Genomic DNA, 26,333 nt, shown 5'->3' on the forward strand with positions numbered 1-26,333 from the left:
AAGATTCTGAAATAGTTTTCAACTTTCTGCCTTTTGTCTCTTCTTATACATACAAACACAACGATTTACATCACATTTTATTTATATATTGCTATTTATGACTTAAAATAAGAAATATCATGTGTGTATATCAATGCAATTTGACAAATTTGACGTTTTATTAGATTGCTTACAACAAAAGTTACACCATATAGCAAAATGTATTTTTAAAATCTTCAAAATAAGTTGAAATACTGTTTTTACTTTTAGTCTTTTTTCTCACGAATAATCAAGCTGACGAATATATTTATAATAAAATTATTAAACTTAAATACAAGTTTACCAAACATTTTGACTAACTTAATATAGAAGTTCAGAGATACAGCTTTTGAGTGGGTTATTTATATTTATTTGTTACAAAACAACATTCGTACAATAGACAACATTTACCTGATGATGGCCATACGAGTGTTCCAATCGTTGTGATAATGTTAAACAACAGAGATAAATAATCCACTCAAAAGTTGTATATTTATATTTTTATTTAAATTATACAGTGAATTTCATCTCCTCACAAAAACTTCTGACTAATAAAAATTTTCAAGATTGTAGACCTGTAAAACATTTAAAGGAATTTGATTATTAACTATTTTTTTATATTTTAAGCAAAATTAACAATTATTATGAACTATATAGCTAATTTACAAAATTTCTAAATCCAAAATATATTTTTGCAATCGTCAAAAACATTTACACCTGTCTGGTCAATCGCCAGAGACCGCCTTTAAGGGATATGACGTATTACACCTTGTCTTCCTGAATATCGAAAATACAAGTTATCAGCAGATCCTGATGTCTTTGGTCCGTGTCCAGAAATAATATCTTGTCAGATTTTTTACTTCTCCTGAAACGACGAACACCGTAAAGTGTAAACATATGGATTTAACATACTCATAATCAAAGAAAAGGCGAAAGCGAAACCAAAAGCGGCATTTTGAATATTAATATCTGAAGGTCTTTTAAACGTTAGAATTGAAAGTGGAAGATATGAAATCACAACGATAGAACCCAGGATAAGTGTAGTGTGAATACTAACAATATTTGCTCGAACACTTTTGGTTTCGGCGTTAAACTGCTCTTTCACTGCATGCTGTTAGAAAATAAAAAAAGCCTTTAAAATCATGCAAAAACTAAATACTCTTGCACAATGTTCAATCTCAGAAATCGAACCATTTACATAATTCTAGTATTACTATGTTTCTAAAATGTCTTTATCTTAAGAAAAAACATTAATCATTTGAAAGTTTAAAAAGTGAAAATTGTTCAAGTGACAAATTATTAACTTCTAAATATTAAATCACGTTTAAGCCTAAAACGATTTATACTTAAATCGACCGTATAAAAGTAAATGTCTCTTTTGGTCATCACAATACCTACCAAACACTTTAAAACGTTTAAGTTATCTTCTAACGATAATTTAATGTTAGAGCTTTCGAACAATACATTTTTTTACGCCCATCCTTTCTCTACTTTCACGTAATTCTGAAGCATTTGTAGTATTTTATATACTTTTACGCTATTTTAAAGGCTTGATAAATGAAAAATATAACTTCATAAAACTCTATGTCTGATATACATAAACGCGATACGAAGAAAAGTTAAGCGCATCTAACGGATGCATATGAGGAGTTACACAACGCTGCTTAACCAAAGAGGGAAATGTATATGTCAAGTATAAACTAAAACGCATTTCAGGCAGTAATAAGATTTTCTAAAGGTCAACGCCAGAGCAACAGAGAGAGAAAGCTGTGAGAAAGTTTATATTAGGTTCTTTAGCGAGGAAATCAAACCCTCTGGGCAAAACTTTGATCTGAAAAGAAATGTATCCAGTTAAGTGACATATCTATTTGCAAGTTGGGTGTTGCACTATTTGAAGAACCGTAATAATGCACAAGAAATACATATAAAAATAAAAGTAAGTTTTCTAGCGCGTATGAAGAAACTAAACGATTTGATACGGGTTGAAGAAAAACAAAATACAAACAATGCTGTATGTTCCAAATAAGTTCGAATCCCTAACAACATTGAAAATGCTTAACATTTTCTGCTCAAGCTTCTTATAAAAATAATTTGGAATCAGAGTAGAACAATGCAGTTAGAAATTGAATTACAATGTTTAACATTAAATAATTAATCAAAGTTATCTCTAAGCAATTTTCAATTAACGTGTTAACTGATAACTTACTGACAGTATTAATTAATTTAATGGATAGTATAAAAGATTCGATTGAAGGTCAGTTACCTACTCAGATTGAATAATTTAATAGATTTAACAGTGAAACGTTTAAATATATACTAATCTTTGTTGCAAGTGCAAAGTTGAAAGGTGTGATATTTGCATAAAATACAAAAGTTGTGGTTGGAGTCGCAATAGGGTTCCTTTTCAGGTTAACATACTCAGAAGAAGGAATCCTCCAGAAAACACTAGAATACTAACGTAAGAGGGCATGAAAACAGTAAGACAAAAAGAATAATAAGAATAATACTATCTTCTATTCAATGCAAACAATTACTTTGTTTTATGTTGTTCAACAATTGAGACTTATATATGACTAATCAGATCTTAACCAATGAAAGTTACAAGAAATAGTTGAAGAACATCTACTGTGGGTTTTACTAAGTGCGCAGAGTGTATTACTTGTCATGAAAACATTGTAAAACATTCTTTCAGTGCAAATCAAGGTACCAATAGAATGGTCTTGATTTGGAACGACTTTAATAACAAAAACAAGTTCGTCCCATTTTTTAGAAACAAGATATCGAACCTTCAATTTATGCAAAGTTTTATACAAAAAGCTGGTCTAGTGGATTTTTCTTGTTCAAAGTTGCGATGAAAATTTGACAACTTTTGTATGGTCAACTCAGTTTTTCACCTAACCAGAAGTAATATAGAAATCTCTTTAATTATCCCCATTGTTCTTAAAACTAGAAAGATTAATTTATTCAATGTGGATTACTTCATAGCAAAATAATATTGTACTTTCGTGTCCTTTCGCAAAAAAACAAACTTAATTCGTAGGTTGAGTAAGAAACTTCATTAACATACAGGAGTTTTATATACGTTTTATAAGACATCGTTAAACATAAGGACTTTCATGAAAAACTATTTTAATTATTACTTCTGTATAAGTTTATTACTTTTGACGTGTAATAAAAGTGAAAGTTAAATTTAAAACGTTTTTTTTTTCTCTGTGTATGAAATTTATTACAGAACAGTTTTTTTAAAATTATCCTACAAAAGAAAGGAACAACTTACTAGTAATATGATTGATTTTTCTATTAAGTACTATTAAAACAGTTATCAAAAACACGTATTTCACTCAAGCTTACAAATGTGAATACCATAATATTTTAATAAGTAAGCAAACGACGATTTATAAGTAAAATGAATGGATGTATTTGTGGTGCAATACACTAATATGTTTCAAAAGAACTTTTTCTTTTGTCTGTCTTCTGGTATGACCTTAACTGAGCTGTGCAGAGTTCAAGTACGAAGTACAGAAATGATACAGAGAGGGCGACACCTAACAGAAAAAAAATTCACCGCGGATACTTAGCGAAGCTGAGTGCTCTATTATGCTGGATACACTCATTGGATCGAAACACAAACACTTTTATAAACAGTGCATTGTACCGAGACTCCTTTGCTTTAAAACATACGCTATACAATTTTCCTTATTGAAATAACATACGGTATAAGAAAAATGGACTACTAGGTAATCATATTGCATACACACTATGATACTAGGTATGCGGTTGACTGAACATTTTTTGTTTATTCATCATCATTTTTAGGAAAATTATCATTAAATTTCTTCATTAGACATTTAACAGTCAATTGAGATAAAGAACAGTTATGGGGCATTTGTTGAAAACAAAAAAAATAATTTCTTATATCAGAACGGTTACACTGATTTTTCTTTGTTCGTTTTAGTTTCACGTTGCAGAAGCTTAATATCATTTACAGATATGGAGTAATTGATTTCTTTTAAAAGTTCAAAAACTAGAATGGTCCCTCAAGGAGTTCTCTCATTCTTCTCTCGTCTAAATAAAATCATTCTCACATACAGCAATTAATATATTATTTCTTTAATTTTTTTCAGATAATTTTCAAATGTTGTTCTATATTTTTATTTATGGTTTTTGTATGCTTTACGAGTTTATCTTAATACTTTTTGATGAGATATTTCCATATTAAGACAAGATTATCACTAAAATGTTTAATAAAGGGCACACTAGTTATGATAAAGTTGTATTTGTTTTGTGGTTTCCTGTTGCATTAAACATTTCGAGGTTTCTTTGCTTTGATTTTATTTATTGTTTTTATTCTTCTAATTTTTGTTTGTTGTAACTATTTTATAAATGAAAATTTCAAATATTTTTCTTAGTTCATTGTTTAAATAATTACATTGCACATGTATGAAATACTATTTGAATTATACATTTTAGAGTTCCGCGGTTGTATTGTGAATGATGCGCAGATTTTCAGTTTATATATTTTGTTCTGAGAACATCTGTTTGCTATAAACCCATGTCATACCCAGTTGATTTTCTGATTATATGAACATTCAAAACTTTTAAAAAAGAAATGTTCTTCAACTTTAACAGCGAACTGTGTGATGATGTAAATGCTGTTTACTTTTTAAAATATTTTTTCTTAATGTTAGACTTGAACCCACACAGAATACAACAAAACACTTCATTCAATGTACAGGTGTATGTATACTTTTTTTCTAGTTCAATTATGAATTCATTGCTAACGAGGTAGATAAACTTCTGTTCACACAAAATTAATCAATTTCATGGCAACTTGGTTGTGTCTTTGAACTGAAAGCAAAACATTATTTCCGGACCAAATAACGCTACTAAATTTAAAAAGGTTGCGGTAATTCTTCATTTAGGTTCTTTTACGATAGATTAAATTGTTCGATTATTTTTTTTCCAGGAATTTGGGTATCCACAATTTGTATGTAGAAACATGTCACTTGAATTTGATAATTTCATCAAAAACTGAATAAAATGATATGTATTATTGATTGTGTTTACGGAGGTATTGTATGGTAAAATGACCCACGCTTGTATTTACAGAGGTATTGTATGGTGAAATGGTACCCATGCTTGTGTTTACAGACGTATTGTATGGTGAAATGACACCCATGCTTGTGTTTACAGAGGTATTGTATGGTAAAATTTCTCAAATATGAAATATGCCAATGTTTTAATTGAAAACGGAATAAGCAAACATAAAGAAACAGATTATTAGTGCTGTTTTAAGTACCATATGAACCATAGTGTTATAGTGTTTTGTCTTGGATGCGCTATAACCAGTTACATAATTGTCAACTAATGCATTGCTTTTCTTGGTATGTTTTTTTTACACTGTTCCTCTTCTTGTCATAAATGGAATTTAAGCTTTCATCAAATTTTATATATTGTAATGTATCAAACATAATGTGATGTACTGACTTTTGTTGTAGGCCTGGCATGACCTGATGGTTAAGGCACTCGACTCGATATCTATGGATCTTTCGTCACTCTTTAGCCATTTGGGGCTATAATGTGATGAGTAATCCAGCTATTAGTTAGTAGAAGAGTAGCTCAATAGTTAGCGGTGGCTGGTTTCTTACTGTTGAATTAGAGACGTCTGGCACAGATAACCTTCGTGTGGTTCTAGGCTAAATTCAAAACAAACTAAACAAACAAACTTTGTTGTTATGACAGTTTTATTCCCTTCGTCAGCCGTTTTAATTGTGAAAACAGATTTTCTTCAGTTCATTAATTATCTCAATTAATGCTAACGCAGTTTAGTATTGTTTATAAAACCGTTTTGCGATTTGGTAGAAAATTCTTACTATGAAAAAATTGAAACCAGTGTCCTTAAAACTTTCAAGATAATTTCCCTTTTTTTTACGATACAGCGACAGATCCTATAAATTATTATAATCCTTCTAATTGCACAATACATTTATTATTTTTATAAAGCTTGTACTCTAATATTTTTATAGATAATTGTTGTCATCTATATTATTAAATACTTTAATTCAATACGTAAACTACTGAGAATAATCGCAAGGTTAAATTTGAGGTTATTGCTAATTCTACATTTCATGAAGATGGCTCGCTCCGATAGGCTGAAAAGTCGCTTGTTTCATTAAGTAACAATTTCTACTATAAAGATAATCACAATATCAATTCTAATCATCTAGAATAATTCTTATCTCTTAATAATACTGCAGCTAATCAAATTCTCTCCTCGCAACATTAATATAATCACTTTCATAAATTTTGAGGAGCATGAGTGACTTATGAAAAAAGTGTTGAAAGTGTGACCAATTACGTTAAAGACGTTACGTACACTAAAGCTTTCAAATAAATGGTGCTTTCTTTCTTAGATGACTTGTTTTAAAGGTTTATAAATTTATCATAAGGTATACATATATAAGCTTTCAATATATAATTTTAATTTACATACAGTCGTGCAATTTACTGGTTTTCTGGTTGTTTATTGTTGGAAATGAAACTTGTTTTGTAAGAGAACAAACCTCAGTCACAAATGTTGAACTGTTCTTAGCATACTTGTAGATATTCACAAACATGAGCTGATAAATTTTCGGTTTATTCAATCCAGTGATTAATTTTAAGTAAAATTCTTAGGCTAGTCTTCAGATGCATTATAAACAGCCTTATCAAGGTGGCTGTATTCATGTATATGTTATAACGATACTAATGACTGAATTTATTTGTTCTGTATTCATATTTAAAAAGAAACAATAAACCTATCAAAATGAATTATAAAATCAGCACTTACCTAATTTTAAGGTAAAATTTAAAAATTATTGTTGTAACTTATCCACAGCCGACGTGAAATTAGGTTTAATTTAGATGCTTAAACCTACGGGACTTTATACACAAGAGTATATCAACAACACGCTAAAGTGGCTGCGAATCTTAATTTTTATCTATAAACGTATTTGCCACTCAAACATATGGTGATGTTGGCAACTTTAAGTTGTTCATTGAGTCGTAGCTACAGTTGTTGATAACGTTGCCAAGCACCTGTGAATAAATGTAAAGTTTAATCATTCGTCAAACGGAATCCAGTTCCAGAAGTGCCACGCTGTTTGTACCGTAAAATGGCTTTTTAACATAAATTGTACACTTACACGAAGCTGTAACAACCGATAAAGAAATTGTCATCGAACTTTAAAGACCTCTAAAATGTTATCTTTTAATAATGACAAAATGCGTTACTATATGTGCCCACTGTATTGCACTAAGACGCAATAATGTGTAAGTTTCTGCGTGACTAATCACGCCTTAACACTCCAACAATAATATGAAAACAGTTTTGTAAAATAAAACGTTAGCCGAAAAGTCTCAGTTCACGGTGATACTGCATTATTTAATTAAAGAATTAGTTTATTCTTACGCAATAATGTGTAAGTTTCTGCTTGTACTAATCACGCCTTAACACTCCAACAATGATATGAAAATTAAAGAATTAGTTTAATTTGTTTGTTGTGAAGCTCAAAGCTACGCAGAAAAAAGGAAGGAAAAAGTGAAACACCTAACACGTTAACAGTGTAGAAAAAAACAACAATGGTATAATATTAAATGTACGTGAAAATAAGTTAATATTGCAGTTAGTTTTACTTTAACGGTAATCATTACTAAATCAAAGGTAAAATTATGTTTGTAATAACTTTGTCCTAATCAAGTTAATATTTAATTCACAACTGATTTACTCAATGTTATCTAGTGATTTGATAAAACTGATTATCTCCGACAAATAACTTAAAATTGAAACTAATAAATAAATCCTAACAGGACCAATAACAATGCACTGATATACAATTAAATTAATATGCCACTATTCATCATCCTGTTCTATACAATGAATATAAGTATACAGTTTTACTATTTCACTAACGACATAGATACACTTGAACACTACAAAGTTAGAGTAACAAGAACAATATGGAAATTTTGGTGGGGACATCATGTTACAAAACTAGTTGCGCCTTTTTCATATTTTTGTTGTACCAGTTAGAAGAGAGCAAATATAAAACAACATTTTCCAGCATATAGAGTAAACCTAAAATCTTGAGTTCTCAAGGATTAAATTGTAATTATAAGTATAATATTTTACCAGGGATATTAAGGAACAAATAATCTATTAGTTTCACTTGAGGTATAATGACTGAAACGGTCATACATTTTAGTCTTCCTCAACTAGTTTAGAATGTATATTTATTCAGATGCATTGAGGTAGCTTTTTCTAAATATACTGTGTCCCACACGTAGTTATGATATTTTTTCTAATTCAATGTCGAAAGATGAGAAACATGTGCTAGTCCTAGAATTCATGTATCACTTTTGTTTTGTGTTTTGACTTTGACCCCATAGAAAGAGACAAGATTAGCTTAAGGAGTGTCAAAAAATTTGTTCAAATTAGTAATCGATTCATTTTTCAGAAAACGCAAGTTAATGATAAAGCAAAATACAAACATAATAATATGAAGCAATTATCAAACGTTTCGATGTCTTTACAAATTCCATTTTCAGTGATCTAGACGTACGAAACAAGCGCAATTACAATTACATTAGAAATATAAGTTGTAATACGTAAGAAATAAATAATCTGAATATAAAACAAGAGTAAATAACAAGAATGTAGCACAAATTAAACTTAAAATGAAATAGATTAAAAAGTGAAGTATGTGTATTATTTAGAGATGGAAGAAGAGTTTTATGTGTAACGTCTCTTTTATTATAAGTTCAGTGCTTTGCTTGGATGCTGAGAGAATTTTAAAGTTGGAGAGAAAAACTTACGCTGTGTTTCTGTATTGTTCTGGTATTTAATGGAGTTGGGAAGGTTTGATATATCCTTGTGTTAATATACTGATGCTTTAGAGTGACGTTTGATTTCACTAACTTAGGAGGCTTTACGAGATGTGAACAATGGACAGTCAGCAAAGTCTTTGTAGCGAAAAACCAAACAAACTGAGTCTCAAATTGGGTTTCGTAACAACCTACAAGTCAATTTGGAGATAATAAGAGTTACGTAATATTTTAAACCATTTTGTATGAGGAAGTTTCGTTTTTCAAGATATGGTAAGCAAATGTATGAACGCAATTTGGGTAAAGTATGTACCATAGGTGGCTTGACAAACGAATTTGTTAATCATGAATGAGTGATACTAAAAAAAATGTTAGGGTAGCTATTTCGAAAAAGAATAGTTTATATGAAAGAAAAATCCTTGTGAAGGACTGGATAAAACACATTCACTGATCTTTGCCTTCATTTTGACAACTTTATACCCTTTTCCTTCAAACACAATCTCAAACTCTGCATACAACTCTACCCTTTGCTATTCTCACGAGAACATCTTTCTTTCACTGTTACTTGTTGCACGAAAATTCTGGGAGATGTTTTAACACACTCTGATCACAAAGGTTTCTATGTGAAAGAAGCTGCAGCCGCTAACATTACATGACAGCCTATACATGTTCATCCTCTTTCATTATTCATTTATTTATTTTCAAATTGAGGATAAAAGAATTAACATAGAACTTTGTAAGAATCATATTTGGATTTAGCGCACTAAAATTGTGTTACAATTTTCTTGTTACCAACTCTAAACAAGAACATGGCCAAGTGGGTTAAAGCGTTCCATTCGTAATCTGAGGGTCGCGGGTTCGAATCCTGGTCGCTCCAAGCACGCTCGCCCTTTCAGCCATGGGGGCGTTATAATATTACGGTCAGTCCCACTATTCGTTGGTAAAAGAGTAGCTCAAGAGTTGGTGGTGGGTGGTGATGACTAGCTGCCTTCCCTCTAGTCTCACACTGCTATATTATGGATGGCAAGCGCAGATAGCCCTTGAGTAGCTTTGCGCGAAATTCAAAACAAACAAACTTAACAAGAAATGTCTTTTAAAATCGTTCTTTCTGAAAACCCAACTAGTTTATGTAGCATACATGTATATTTAATTTGTTATCGTGTATAAGAGACTACGAGTATGTATTTCATTTGTTTATTTCTAGAAATGATATTACGGAAAAAACTATAGAAAATAACTAGTACCATTATTTACGCTTGCTACTTGCACCATAAAAATAGTATTACTGCGGTGACTAACATATTCACAACAAATCTCTGAGCTTTTGTTGTAATAATACCGTCAGTTGAGTAGTGGTTTCTGGGTTACAGCGACAGACATGTATATCTTCTGAAAGTCTCATAACTAGCAGTCAGAAATGTTGAGATCAGGGAATAGGCATAAGAAAGTGGTCCTTGAATATGATATCCTCCATGAATATGATGATTCGTAGTTCTGGTGTGAAAAGAGCGAACAATTCACAATAAGGTTGTTTGGAAACAGTGTACTTTACTGTAGTTATTGTAAAAGACGGCTTAGGAACTTAACACTGTGTTGTCTTCCAGTAGACTTTATTGTACAACTTCAGCAACTTAACATTGTGTCATATTCCATCACTAGCGACAGAATAACGATTGTTCATTCCATTCTGTGGTTATACACCAGTGTAACTTGAATATAACTCTGTGTACTTCCCCTTCATGTCATTTTCAGAAATCAGTGGAATGCACTTTTCATAGATCTTATTTTACCAATATGTTACATGGTTCGTTCTTCATAATGTTTCAAATATCCACACTTAGTTTTTCAAACTCAATACTTGCTTGTTAAAAAAGCTTCGGAATCTTGTATAATATTGTAATAGTTTTATTGTTTAAGAAGTAAAAGGGTGTAATTTTTAAACTAAGGAGCCTATTTGGGATATTGAACTTTGGCATATTGTGCACGAAACAATGAGGAAAAGTATGATTTGTTTTAGGTATAGAATATCTGGTTTATTCAGTATAAACAGCAAATAATTTAAAAAGAAGTAAATGAGGAATAGCTCAACATGAAAAAAAAAGAGTTTCTACACAAATGTGAAACGTACACAGTACTAACAACTTAAAACGGTATATTGGAACTACATAAAAGCAAACATTAATCAGAAGAGATGGTCAAACCAAAATATCTTATGTAGAACGAAAACACGTATGTCATCCTAAAAAAAACAAACTAAAAACATATATTAGGTAAAATGCACACACTTCAAAACGGATATGACTCCAAAACCTCTTTTTGAAATATCAATATATTGCCGTTATCTATTACAAGAACCGGATTAGAAATAGAACGCCACAGCACCTTGTAACATTGTCACTTCGTTGAGGGTTATATTGGGACATTAACAGCAGGATTACTTCTCTAGCAAATGTTGATGGCTATATTAGAAAACTAGCCGTATTGTTACTTCTACAGAAGGTGTTGGCAGTTATATTATAACGTTAGTAGTATGGTTACCTTTCTAGAAGATGTTAATGGTTATATTATAATGCTAACGGCATACTTAGTTTTTAGAAGATATTGATGGTTATGTTAGAGAACCATCAACATTTCTATATTTTTAAAATACTTTAGTGGTTATATTAGAAGGCTAGTAGCATGTTTGCTTCTCAAAAGAAGATGCTGGTGATTGTATTATGACACAAGCAACATCGTTGCCTCTGTAGAAGATGCTGGCAGTTTTATTAGAGAGCTAGTAAAATTACTACTTTATAAAAAAAAACATGGTAGTTGTAATATAAGAACGCTATCAACATTATTTCTTTTCTAGATGACGCTGATGGTTATATTAGAACATTAGCAGCATATTTTCCCCTTTAAAAGATATTGAAGGTTATATTAGAAGATGCTGATTGCTGTATAGCAACACTGCTACTTGTATAGAATAATATGGTTGTTATGTTAGATCACTAGTAACATCAGTACTTTTAAACAATTGCTGATGACTATATTATAGCGTTTAGCAACATCGTCTCTTTTTAGAAGACGCTGGTTGTTACATTAGAACACCAGTATGTTGTTACTTTTCTGGAAAATGATGGTTACCTTGGGACGTTAGCAGCATTTATACTTTTCTAGAACATGCATGGTTATTATATTTAAAAGATGTTTGTGGTTATATTTGAACGCTATTAACATTGCTACTTCTTTAGAAAGGTAGTAATGGTTATATTCGAACGCTAACAACATTGTCGCTTCTCTAGAAGACACTGGTTGTTATATTAGAATGTTAGTAACATTGTAACTTTTCTAGAAGACAGTGGTTATTCTAGAATGTTAACAGAATTCTTACCTTTCTAAAGCATGCGTAGTAGTAATATTAGAGTTCAAGCAGTGCTGTAAAAGACGTTTGGGGTTATATTATAACGTTAGGTTCCTTCCCTACAAAATACCAGTGGTTATAAAATAACGATAGTACTACAATAGTAATAACGTCTTGAAAAATACAAGAGTTGAGTACATTTTTTCAGTTCATACTGTGATGATTATGAAAAATTAAACGGTTGAAAGTGTGTGCGATTGATGACCTTAGCACCAGTTGGGAAATACTATGGTTCATGAAGTGATTAAATCGCCAGAACAGTTATCGAGAGCTCAAAAGCTTTACGCCAAGGCAGGAGAGAGCTGTTCTCGTACTCAAGAAATATCATCATTAAAAGCACATCTAAACGCTATGCCACAGGTTAATTTTTATCAACAAAGTTTAAACATGGAATTCAACGAGTAATCTCTATGTAGCAAAAAAGACCATTGTTATTCGCTATATTCACTATTGTTATGTGTTTATTTAAATACATGTCAAACTATTTTATTTAACAGGTGAGGGTTACGCAGCCATTTGGAAAAATACTGATCTTTGAAAAATTAACTTGTGTTTAATGTTTTTTTCAATTTAATTTTATTTAAATGAAAATCGTCTAATAAATAAGATTAAAAATAAAGAATAACAGTATTGTGATATGTATATAATGGAGTTCAACAACGACGTGTATACCTAACTTGTAAAATCTTCTACAGCATTATAGCTGGAGTTACTTGTTCATTTAGTATTTCGTAACTACAGCTCACGTCTTCACTGATCAACTCCGTTTTCCACTTCTACATGACAAACACAGGATGATGGAAATTTAAAGAGCCTCATAAAAGGACAAGTATTTGGATGATCTGGATCGACACTGATTAACAACTGGTAGTTATATCTCTGGACACACCGGGATTTTCTGCCACAGTCAGCGATGTTGTTGCAGACGTCACCTGGAGAACTACATAGTAGAAAATGAATGAACAAACAACTGAATTACGTAAGATTCACTAACTGTTATTAGAAGATAGAAATACTCCAAGTGGCCATTTTATATCCCGCCCTTTTTGTAAACACAAAAACATACGTTTACATAACACTTCACTTATTTGCAAAAAGTAAAATTGCCCAATCGTGTGATGTATCAGTGGTTAGGATATTTTATTATTTACAAACATATCATATGATGAGCATTACCAAAATTATTATCTGACAGCCAACAACAGTTTACAAAAACCCTTCCTTAAAATCAAAATAAGTATGATTTCTGCTGTGGGTAACTAGGAGTGTAGAATACCGAATCAAGGTGATGTTTCACCAAGCGAAAAAATAATCTCATACAATTCTTACTGCGAACTGAGACTTTTCCATTCTCCCAGCAGCCAATTGTAAAGACAAAGCAATGTACGTTCAGTACGTGATATAATCAATTAACTCATCTTGCGGCCCCCCGCTAGTACAGTGGTATGTCTCCGGATTTATAACGCTAAAATCAGCGGTTCGATTCCCCTCGGTGGGCTGAGCAGATAGCCCGATGTGGCTTTGTTATAAGAAAAACACAAAAAAACACACACTTATCTTGTGACGCTTGAATAAGGACTTGGCTTTGTTTGTTTAGTTATACCACTGTGTTCAGTCTCTTTAATTGCATTGACTTATGTTTGTTACCTAACGATCTCTCTCTTATCTTCGTATGAAATTTATGGCTTCTTGCTGGTTTTCGATGAACCACAGTACAACATTGCTACAAAACATGGTCCATCCCGATTCGATGGAAGTCCATAAAAAGAGTGTCCAGACTACTTAAAGAGATAAAAGTACTTCGAAATATTCTTGTAATACTTTCCTATTTGTCAACTTATTTTTCTAAATATCTCCGTTATAGTAGTCCCACACTCGTGACAAAAGCGTTATAAAGACCTGGGCTAGTTTGTTTTGAATTTCAAACAGAACTAAACGACAGTTATTTGCACACCAAGGTTAGACGCATGCATAAAACAGTGAGTGGACTTTACTGAGTTACCCGACAAGAAGATAAAACAAGAGACTTTAAAAGTTCCGAAAATACTATCCAGTGTAACAGTGTAGATAGAAGGATGAAAAGAAAGCCTTTACAAAAAAAATAGTTGATGAACGACACCCACTGTCGAGTCTAACAATATAACTTTATTTATTTTTAATGTCCGTTAGATAAGTGTATACGTCTCCCGCTAGTACAGCCATATGTCTACGGATTTACAACACTAAAATCAGGGGTTCACTTTCCCTCAGTGAACTCAGCAGATAGCCCGATGTGGCTTTACTATAAGAAAACACAAACAAACAAACAAACATAAGTGTATTCTAGAGGGTTAGAAATAAATTGCATACCAAAACCAGAAAAATTTAATATTTTGCAGCTTATACGGTAAAGAGCACATAGACAGATATTAATCACTACATATATATAAATCACAAACAATTTTGTCTCTCTGTGTGTCCTTTATCTAACTACTCCTATGGAACAATGGACTTATAAATGGGGTTTAATAACCCCATCCACTCTCAATTATTGCTGATATTGAACAGTTATTATATTTCACGTTGGTTTACTATACACGTAGATGGTCCCCTTAGCGGACTCAGCAGATAGCCCAATGTGGCTTTGCTATAATAAAACAAACACATAGATGGCGGCACGTCTTACAAAAAGTATTAAATGTACGGTAATACAACATATAAAATGCGGGGGAAAGGCACACGATCGTTTCATATATATCTCAAAGAGTGCGCTATCACTCTCTATGGAAGAATGAAATAAAGAAAAATTGCCACTACTATTGTAATAATACATAAATTTAGCTGATGTTTATACTCTAACAGCCACCATAAGGCTGATATGAAAAGTCATTTCTGAGTTTTGTGATGACGAGAACCCCACTTTAAGTGAAAATGTATCTCAGGACGGCGGGTATGGGTATTAACACTTTTACCAAAATAAAGCAGAGAACAACATTTTGACCTTCTTAGGTCATCTTCAGGTTAACAAAGAGTTTCAGAGTTTTACCCACTTCCTACTTTGGCTAGTGACCTTTCAACTTTACTTCGCAAGACACTTGTGTAGCCAATGACTGTCAATTAGTTAATCACGTGGAACACTATGGAATGACATTAAGAGCTGGGTGTTGAGATAGGATAACGTAAAGCACCCTTATTATCACCTTTTGGCTGCTTCTTATTTCTATAAAGTCACCCTGTATACCGTGTTTTATTTAATTATATACGTACTGAGTTCTTAAAACTTATACAAAATTCATACTAAAGTAATAATGAATAATATGGTATGTTATAAATCAAAATCGTATGAAATTTAGGTTTGGTTTAAATTTCGCGCAAAGCTACACGAGGGTTATCCGTCCCTAATCTAGCAGTGTAAAACTAAAAGGAAGGCAGCTAGTCATCACCACCCACCGCCAATATTTGGGCTACACTTGCCGGGTCTGATGAAATTTAGAATTTTTATATTATGTATTATAGCATCCACTTCCACATTTTTTAAGATCGAAACCCGGACAAGTGTGAAAATCTTAACTTGTAGAATATATTCTTACTTTGAAAATATTTTTAGTTTTTCACATTAAACAAAAATGTTTTGAAATGTTTAGAAATGAAATCGCATTTGCCCAAAACGTAAATTTCAAATGCAAAACAATTCGTATTATTAATTTTATTTAATTGTCACATCTATACAAATAAAAACGATTTCTTAATGGAAAAGCTAAATGTTATGAGAAAACATTGCAGGATTTAGCGTTACAAAAACTGTTATGAGGTGTGTGTACATAAGACGATAAAACATATGGAAATTAAGTAATATTTACTTTATAAGCAATACAAGTTATTTTTACATAAAACATTGATAATGCTAGAAACGATTTGGAAGTATACATTTACCAAAGTTTCGTAGTTTCTTTGACATGCCAGTGAAAGACGTCACCTATTTGGCACACACAGAAGAATCATGGTCACAAGTCTACATCAGTACTGTACATTAAGTACAGAAATAAAGAAAGAACTGCATTAAGTTGAAACCGCTAAAGTGTATTGAATTGGCTTAAATGAAGTACAGAATAAAGTGCTTTTCACATGTGACTCTAATCTGTTGTTTTATTCAAAATGTCTTATATTAAAACCAACATGTTATTATAAAACAAGTAACACGAAAAAAATATACGCGAGCAAGAAAACCTTATATTTTTAGATGAAATAATATTATATACAAATATCTTTTCTAGCAAGCTTGTAACATGTTAACAGCCTAATTCACAAGATCCCGTATGTAATCAACTATGTATCTCCAAATAAAATACGGCAAAGTTCAGCACTTCTTATACGAATATGGCCTCTAATCGAGCTCACGTTTTTGTAAAACCTGTTTAGTAAATCAACAGCATTTTGAAGTGCTGTCTGGCTACGCACAGCTAATCACATAGACTATTTAACTTATATCTAGAGGCAAATATTCGAAGAGGTTATAATGATTAAAACCAGAACAAAAGATAGCATTTTCTAGATTTTTACAGCGGTGCTCTAGTCTGGAATTAATGGCGATATTATACTCTGTGTTTTAAAGAGACTATCCTATACTTTTGTACACACACGATAAAATGTCTGATTTCTTTAAAACGTTAACACTTCTTGTCGTACATGGTTTACTAATACATAAGGTCTGTTAGCACACTCTGCCCCTCTCGCAAAATAAACGTGTTTCAAAAAGGCAGATGGATGCTTCATTACTTTAATCCTATCATCCGTACACCATTTTGGTAATGTTTATAGACTGATTTAATATATCTTTGTAACACAGAAGATATTTTTATCATTACTACTTTGTAATCTACCTTGGCTGTGCACTATTATCTAAAAATATGCCTTTTTTTTTTTTTACAGCACGTCACTTTCAAGTAAATGTGTGTCACGACTTTGAAGTCAGATTTTAACACGCATATTCATGCATTTTTCACGCCCGTGTGTTATACAGCTCGGGCCCGGCATGACGAGGTTGATTAAAGCGTTCAACTCGTAATCTGAGGGTCGCGGGTTCGTATCCCCGTCGCACCAAACATGCTCACCCTTTCAACCGTGGGAGGCGTATAATGTGACGGTCAATCCCATTATTCGTTGGTAAAAAAAGTAGCTCAAGAGTTGGCGGTAGGTGGCGATGACTAGCTGTCTTCCCTCTAGTCTTACACTGGTAAATTAGGGACAGTTTACGCAGATAGCCCTCGTGAAGCTTTGCGCGAAATTCCAAAAAATAAACAAACAAACGTATACAGCTCGACCCCAGACTCACCTGCATATATCGACGGGAACTCTCTGAGGGTATTTAACCGACTGAACTATAATATACCATTTTCCAGATGTGTCATGAGCTAGTCCAGGCCGGATTATACGAGAAACCGACTCGCAAAGAGCCTTCTTATGGTAAGTATAACCTGCCCATGACCATGCCTGTTTACTTCCTCTTTCGTTTCCTTGTCTAGTGTAGTTATAAAAATAGCCAAAGGGGGCGTTGTCTCCCAGCTCCTCCAGACTGTCAGGCACCTTCACATACATCCGATTTATTTTGTCATGACATTGTCGTATAAGTTGCTCTATGTCTTTTCTACAAAAGAAAGAAAAAACAGTTATTATACGACTTGTAGGTTACGAATTACAAACAGAACTGTACAACCTTTGTTTACTTTTTCTCTAAAAGCGATACATAGTACAAAAATAACAGCAAAATAAAACAGGTATACAAGACTGAATCCCAACTCAATAGTATATTATTCAGTTCCTGTTACAATCCTGAAAGCTGATCCCAGTAAGAAAAAAAAAACGCAATTTAAAGTTGTATCGAGAATATTAGGTGAAACAATACAACTTCTATTTATTTTCTGATGTGCACAGTAGGCACACAAATTAAATATAAGAAATAAATGCATTTCTACGATGAAGTTTTCAAAAAAATTATTAATCGATTGAAGTAATTCTGTCTTTTAAACTGATAAGTGTGTCTGAAATGACGAACTTAGAATTTCTTTGCATGTAACAAACTGATCATACACACTTCATCTGAAATAACGAACAGTTTTTATCGTCACCAATACCACTGAATGTAGAAAATGGAGAACTAAAGGTTTTGATGTTAAACAACAGAAACTTTTAATTTTAGTAATATTTTTACTAGTTTTCCTATAGATGAAACACATCTATTATTGATTTAACTTTCTTTTCTAAGTATTATTAGTATTGTTGAATTTTTTCATAATTTAACGCCTTTACTTCACGACCTCTTCTGAAAAGTGAACTTTATTATTTGCTGTTGCCACCTCCAAATGTTTTATGTGACATCATTGAGCAGAATTAGGCACACATTATAGCATGCTTATTATATTGGTTTTATTTCTCTTTTTGCATTTAGAATACCAGTACTTTAGCTATTTATTGTACAATTCAGGCATTCGTTCAATTTTTATTATTTCGTAACTTAAGTACCAGATGTACTTCTGCAAAGTCCCCGGAAATATTATATTTCAAGAGTAAATAAAATCAAAATTAAGAGTAACAAATGCTTTTACTTCTTGCTTTTAAACTTCATATGCCACACTGTGCTGTAGCCTACAGAGTGTATAATTCTTCTCGTGATTTATGGCGTACGAACGTTTCACTGACGTCACAACAGTAGAAAGTGCAGCGTTAAGCATCTCTTATGTGATGTCATTTTATTGCCTACTCCTGACTGACAGACAGTATATTACTGTATAGTGATGCAAGAGGTTAAAAAATGTGACCACTACAGACAGCCTTTGGCCGTTTTGGGAAAAAAAAAAACTATTTGTGACTGTAATATTGGTACTATCTTGCTAGTTGTCTCCACACCTAAGCAGTAACTCTGACGTAGCAGTTTACCTTAGATATGAGGCTTCTTTAAAGTTACACGGTCAGAGTCATTAAATGGGTTTTCATTGATCACAATACATTGTACCTAGAATTGTGAAAATGTTTGCTTATAGACGGTTGTACTGACGTTGTGTTGTTTAAAAGAGTTTAAATCTATGACAGTATTTAGAGCAAACAACTGTTGTTTTTTGTTACAACACAACAAGATACACTTTATTCCTTATTTAATATTACTTTCATGTACAGTATTGGTTAGAATCTTTAATATATCTAGTTGTATTATTTATATATTCTTATTATTATACTTTTATTTTAGAGACTCATTTAACTTGTTAGTTTAGCATTTGGAAATAAGGCTAACCTAAATATCTAAACTGGCTGAAGCTTGTGAGGTATTATTGGGTTTAAGACCGCAAATTTTGTTAGCAGCAATGAATTCCAAGGGATAAAACACTTCATTCTAATCATTATAAGTAAGAATGTAAGAAAAGCATATTTTCTCAACTATGCTCATAAACAAGTTTCATTTTAAGTTTTGATCTGAGTGGAAGCTTGCTGTGTTTAAAAGTTAGTACTAATTGTAGCAAATGCAATACATAGTTGAGGAACCGAATCATTGCTAAACGTTTAAGACATGTTAGACCGCGGTCTAGTTTAGTTTCTACAGCCACAATATAGTTTATCATTTTTGAAAAATGTACATAGTAACAACTTCAAGAATTACTACAACTAGCGAAAATGTATTTCTCACAAATTAAAAAAGAATCTTTGCTACTCGACAGAAAATATACGAATCTAGAATGCTCGAGAAAGCGTAACGGATTTGAACGATTACCCGTGTTTGGGGTTAAGTGTTAAGCTGTACGCCATGTTTTCAGGTTAGCCATCCTTTTAGCTTTAAGTACGGAAGTTAATGTTATATATTTAGGTTAAACTTTAAAATATATGCATTTATTTAAGTCTTGGACTTTGAATTCGATGACACGTCTTCAGATAGGGGCTTAATACTGTTCAACGCGTGTTCTGTGAAACGTTTGGGTATATGGCTTGTTTTTGTTTTAGAGACCAAGGAATTTAGGGGAACAAGATATCATTGGTTTCTTGGTCTACGTCAACGCGTCAGATACTAACATGTATAAAACACAGTGATGTATGCACGATATGCACACTTCATTGAGTACGTATCGGTGTCCCAGTTTTCGTAGAATAGTGTTTTGTTGAACTCGTCCTGCGAAACAGGAAGAAAAAAAAAAGGGAACATTTTTATTAAAACACCTGGAAAATTTGTGAGGGGGTAACATAATGAAGAAAATCAGGTTATTTTATTTCTGTCTTTGAAGTACATGGGTTAACTGGATAATGTTTTGGTGCATGGGACAAAGTACATAGCAAATAAAGTTTAACTAATGTTGAACAGATGAACTTTGCAGTTTTAAAATGCTCATTTGTTTATTGTTTTAAGGATGTGATGACATGCTTATATTGTATAACAACCACTCATCTAATCATTTTAGTAAAGTTATTATATCTAATTAACTAAATCTGTATGGTGAAGTCATATGTCAATACGTCGTACTAGTATTATCATTTACTTTGGTGTAAGTCATGTCGGATTACATGAAATAATAAACTGATATTATACAATGCAACATTTAAACAAAAAAAACTACCATAATATATACCTGAGAATATCTATTGCTTGCAAGAAAATATGCACTCCTTGTTTTCTTGCTTCAGAGAAAGAGGGGTACATTTATTTGAACCCTCTGATTTTACAGGAAAAATGGGGTATGTCTTAATGGTACAAGATACAATGATATTATTAATACATTTACTACGAATAATTCGGAAGGGGAGGCACAAGTAAAATATCGAACTGTAATTTTTGTTCTTAGCTCGAAGATTTTTGTGGGCAGCACTTTGTATGTTTTTCTAAGTGAAAAACACGCTTAAATATTAAATTTTCCCTAAAACTAGCCTTAACTATGTGGTTTTTACTTCTGCGTTTATAGACATTGAACAATTTATTTTTTTATATTTCTCAAGGCACCTTGTTTTTATGCTTTTGTGTAGCTTATGAAATAATGCATTTATTATAAAGCCAGAGAGAGTTTCTGTGTTTGTTGCTAAGTACAAAGAAACACAATGGGCTATTTGTGCTTCCCTCACCAACTACAAAATGAGAAGAAACTAGAACTCACTGTTAACACACTGATCGAAATTTCATTTAATGTTAGAGTTCTTTATCCGAACAAAACATAGATATACATATTAAAATACATTGCTATACAATTCAATATCCTCGATTAACCACACAACATCCAATTTTATTTTCTTTGGCAGAAAAGGTTTCGAGTAATAATAAATAACATTATGCTAAAGGTTTCAAAAGGAAAAAAAAGTAATGAAATGAAACGCAGATAAAGGCACGTGATTAACCAAATCTTCAACATTGATCTCAATTCCATGTTCATTATATAGCGATCTTAGTGTGATTTAGTGTTGCATTCTGATAAAAAATATGCAGTCTTTCAGAAACGTGTAACACGATGATATACACAGTAATACATGTACTTGATGCTTTGAGATACATTTTCTATATTTCTGGATGAAGGAAATCAGCTATGGTCAGACAAAAAGAGATTACAATATTAATATTTTCCTACCTATACATTTTGAATCATTTCATAAAAAAGTACCGAAACCGTAGGTCATCAATTTGGATTTCAAAATTTGTGACACAATTGGCCATTTACCTATTAAATCGCCAGTTACAAAGACGATCCCTCTTTAAATGTGTTAAACTGAAGAACATTTTAAGTTGTTGCTCTTCGTAGCGGTAGTTGTAAAAGTGGGACAGTTTCATTTGTCAGGATTATAGCCAGATATTTTAACTTAATATCACAGTCTTGTTCAGTATGGAAAAGTTAAACAAGTAACTCCTAACATTTCCATTATTTGTAAAAACTTAACGAGTCAGTAGGAGCACAGAGACTTAATGTTGTTTCTTAATTTGGTTTCTTCAAGAAGTGAAAGTCGTGAGGGTCGTTTGTTTTACAGTTAATTGGAAAGAAAACAACACGTTTCATCTATTCCTAGCATATGTATAAATCATATATCAAAAATTTAATAGTACCTTCTTTTTCCTTTCTTGCTATTTTCCCACTTCATGTTGCTACGACCCAACAAATCAAAATCAGTGGACCAGCGATCGGAAACAGCTGACAGAAACTTCTCACTCGACAACGAACTTTATTACGTAATTAGAAGGTATAAGAATATATTGTGAAGGGAATTAGAATTTTTGCACCCCTTTTTATGAGATTAATATCTTTGCAGTGAAACAACCTTATAAAAGTAAACAAGTATGAACGAAAGGAAAACATCACGTAACGACTTTGCAAAGTTAAATCGCCCGAAAAAACAACAACAAACTCAATTGGAAATTCACAATTCATATCGTGAAAACTGTTAAGTCCTCGTTCTCGCTTACTTGCGGGGAAGCAAATACAATGAAAGGGCGTTTATTCAATTGACAATTTTAAATGCCTGGCTGGTCTCTGCCATATTGTATTATCTCACGAAGAATACTGCTTATTTTTTGTTTTTGTAATTTCGCACAAAGCTACTCGAGAGCTATCTGCGCTAGCCGTCCCTAATTTAGCAGTGGGGAAGGCAGCTAGTCATCACCACCCACATCCAACTCTTGGGCTACTCTTTTACCAACGAATAGTGGGATTGACCGTACATAATAACACCCCCACAGCTGAAAGGGCAAGCATGTTTGGTGTGAAACAAAAACATTGAAGCATGCTGTGAAAACAAACAGTAATGTTTAACAGCACAAGGTGTTCGGAAAATAATTTTCTGATACGATACTTTAGTAAAAAATGATAATAGTTATTCGTTCAGTTTTAAAAGAGGTTCAGCATGATTTTTGTTTGTTATTCTTTAAGCATTTGTTGTTTTTTTTTTTAAGTTCACGTCACATTAGTGTATAAAACTACAATAACAAAAGTAACATATTATTAAACTAGGATAAAGTTTCACTGATCAGTGTAAGGCTACTTACTATTTAATGTAAGATGTTGGTTATTTATATAGGAGGTTCTCAATTTTTTTTCATGTATCACACGATATTTTTATCTTGGTGGACCACAATGGGGTATATATATGTTGCTACTTCGTTCCTCTAATTATGCAGTCTTTCCATGGACTGCTCGTGGTCAGTCTACCACAGACTCAGACCGTTGAACTAGAGCAGAAATCTTACTATCAGGTTACACCAAGTTATATAGATTTATGCTACTCTAGGAAAGTTCCATCAAATCACTCCAGAGGTATACTAAACGAGGACAAAGTTCCATGAGAACACAACAAACTAATATCAGCAAGTCACACCCGAAAATCAGACAAGTTTCCACGAAATCACCCTTGAAATATTAAATCAAGTCGGGACAATTTTTTTATCTTAAATGCTATCACACATTATAACATAAGGAGTTAATAATCAAAATTACTTGATTTAACATACTTGAATAAGATGTGTTTTTTTTCATGTCTCACTTTATTATTATAATACATTATTCTTCTACAGAGGTTAAGTGAACTAACGATTTTGGAGTCTCATTATGTTGTTACAGTCCATGTTGCCAGGTTCGGTCATACTTTCTCTCTGACGACCTTGCACCTTGACAGTAGACGTACACTGTATTTTATTTTATTTATAAAGACTCCGTCGTTAGGTTGTCATGTCTGAAGCACCTCACTTCTTTCTATATGCTTTCCATAAGGAAAGAATTCCATAAGTGTTGCTTCTGTCGACTTGACGGGTATGGCTTTTATATGGAATAGTAATTTCTTGGGGCATGACTGGTAACCTTATGGTGGTGAACCCATATACTATTGGTCTCATTTTCCAGATAGAGATCATTTGTGATCATGTTATCTGGGACATCTAGAAGTCCTTTGTTACTAACATTTGTATTCGTAAGTTCTAAACAGTTATAAGAAGTTTCACATTTCCTACCATGGCTGAGGTATGGCTTGTTGCAGGTCTCTTTATTGGTGGTCCTGGTATCTCTGTTCGATCCACACCCTTCTGTTTTCAAATGCCATTACGTATGAAGTACATTTACATTCTAACCACATTTTTACTATCTGAGTTTATAAGTATTTAATATTTGTAAGATATCTTACATATACTTCCTAAAAGTAATCAATTTTTAGTAGTGTCATATTTTCGACGAACACTAATCAATGTTAAAATGTAGTTCTGATACAGATCATGCCACCACAGCTTTATATCGACTGTGATTGTCACATGACTTGCTTATTTAAAGATACAAAACAGTTTGAACTATACTGTAACACATTTCTAACCTAAAGTTCTGTTTTTCCAGATCAAATGATTTCACTATGTTAAGATAAAAAAAAAAAAATTCTATAATGGCTCGCAGTACTAGCTTAGAATTGTTCTTACATACCACACCGACTTACTATATGTTAAACTTGAATATTGTTCTTCCATATTGGCTTATAAAACTAATTCAAAATATTGTTGTCTTACATACCATAATGCTTCTTTGTACACTAAACTAAAAATTATTATTTTATAATGGCTCACAATTCTAGCATGGAACATTTTTCTTTTTCATAGGCTCACAACACTTACCTGGAATACATTTCTTTCAATATTCTTCTATACAGCTTATAGTATTAATGTGGAATATTGTTAAACACGTTCACTATAATAACCTGGATGGTAGTAATTTTAGACAGTACAGGATATCACACTAATCTGGAACTTTTTTTTCAAAAAATGATTGGATTACTAAATTAACATGGAAATTTTACAGGTTGCAACTGTCTACTATACTGACCTAGGGTATCTTTCTTGCAGATCACACCAGCCTAAGTCTTTACTTCCTCCACAATCTACTTCAACTGAGTTATGTTGCACTCTTCCAGTTTCAGCCGGGATGGTACTCGTCACTGATGTGATAACACTATTGTTGAATTCTTCCTGTGGATTATCCAAAGACTTTGGGGGCCGTAGAGGGTGTTCAGAAAGAGTGCCTTCAGATGAACCTTTTGCTACTTCATTCTCTGAGATCGGAACAAATCCATACTCATACTGTGGATGTCTGATGTTTGGCGGAATCACCAATGGAGAGTTTGAAGAACCAACGGAAGCGCTGACACTGAGTGGTGACGTTAAGAATTGTTTTCGTTGGTCTTGGTAAGGACGTCGAATGCTAATGGCGGACTGGAATAACACATGAAATTAAGTTCTTATAGCAGAACTTCTACTGTTCAATAATAAATCTCGAGACATTAATCTTCTATAAAAATATTTGAATATTAAGGACTAAAAGAAAAGCAGTTTGTTAAAAATCAAAAAGTTAAAAAGTTTACGCGCCAGTAATAAATTATACAATTTTTTTTTATTTCACCGGCTTCTTGAACTGATCTAAGTAGATTGTTGAAAGCAGTTGGCTTATTATTTTAATTTAATTTTAGGATTGTTACTCAATGCAGACAGGTAAATTTAAAAGGTCGCACTCTTAGTGAGTGAAAGCGCTTACTTCAGGTCTCTCATTAGACCTAAGGACACTGACGTCATTTATGCTGGGAAAGAGGGGACATGTACCCCCACTTTTTCAAATCAAAGTTACATGCCTGCCAAAATATAATAAATTATCTCACGAAGGTAAAATTGAAAACATGGATTGTTCAGTATTGTTCCATTTGTTTCCACACATATTTACTCTTCTGTTTTCATTGTACATGGAATTTAACGCAACTGAAGCACATGTTTACTTGTTACGTTTAGAATTTAAATGTTTGAGTTTGTTGCCCTAAAATATTCTAAATCTCTAACTAACATACCAGTGGATCAAACTTAAGTTGTGGTACTAAGCTAAGTAGAACGACTAGAATTTGAACTATTTTTATGTCAGCTAGAGATTTAGAAGTATTTTATTTAAAATATATCAACGTTATATGTATACATATTCAAAACAAAAAGATTATTAAAAAGTACTCATTCAAAAGTACTGAAACATTTATACTTATTGAATGTATTTTCAACACAACTTCCGGCAGTATTTAAATGAAACAAGATGGCATGCTTTTAACAGTACTC

General features: G+C 32.3%; 1 protein-coding gene across 2 annotated transcripts in view; it reads right to left on the minus strand.

Moving 5' to 3' along the window:
• Positions 1-240: 240 nt before the first annotated feature.
• Positions 241-26,333, minus strand: part of LOC143229396 (uncharacterized) — a 28,041-nt gene continuing 1,948 nt past the window's right edge. Inside the window, exons 3-5 of one of the 2 annotated variants that reach the window (XM_076461673.1) lie at positions 25,069-25,454; positions 17,595-17,906; positions 241-1,129 (exon numbers count right to left, since the gene is read on the minus strand). In XM_076461673.1, the coding sequence (XP_076317788.1) occupies positions 1,120-1,129; positions 17,595-17,906; positions 25,069-25,454 (708 nt within the window). In that variant the 3' untranslated portion in view covers positions 241-1,119. Of the gene's footprint in view, positions 1,130-10,887; positions 13,224-17,594; positions 17,907-25,068; positions 25,455-26,333 lie in introns of those variants that run through there. The other variant, XM_076461672.1, reaches the window with a different exon arrangement.

This window comes from Tachypleus tridentatus, chromosome 10 (assembly GCF_004210375.1).
Source record: "Tachypleus tridentatus isolate NWPU-2018 chromosome 10, ASM421037v1, whole genome shotgun sequence".
Taxonomy (NCBI): domain Eukaryota; kingdom Metazoa; phylum Arthropoda; class Merostomata; order Xiphosura; family Limulidae; genus Tachypleus; species Tachypleus tridentatus.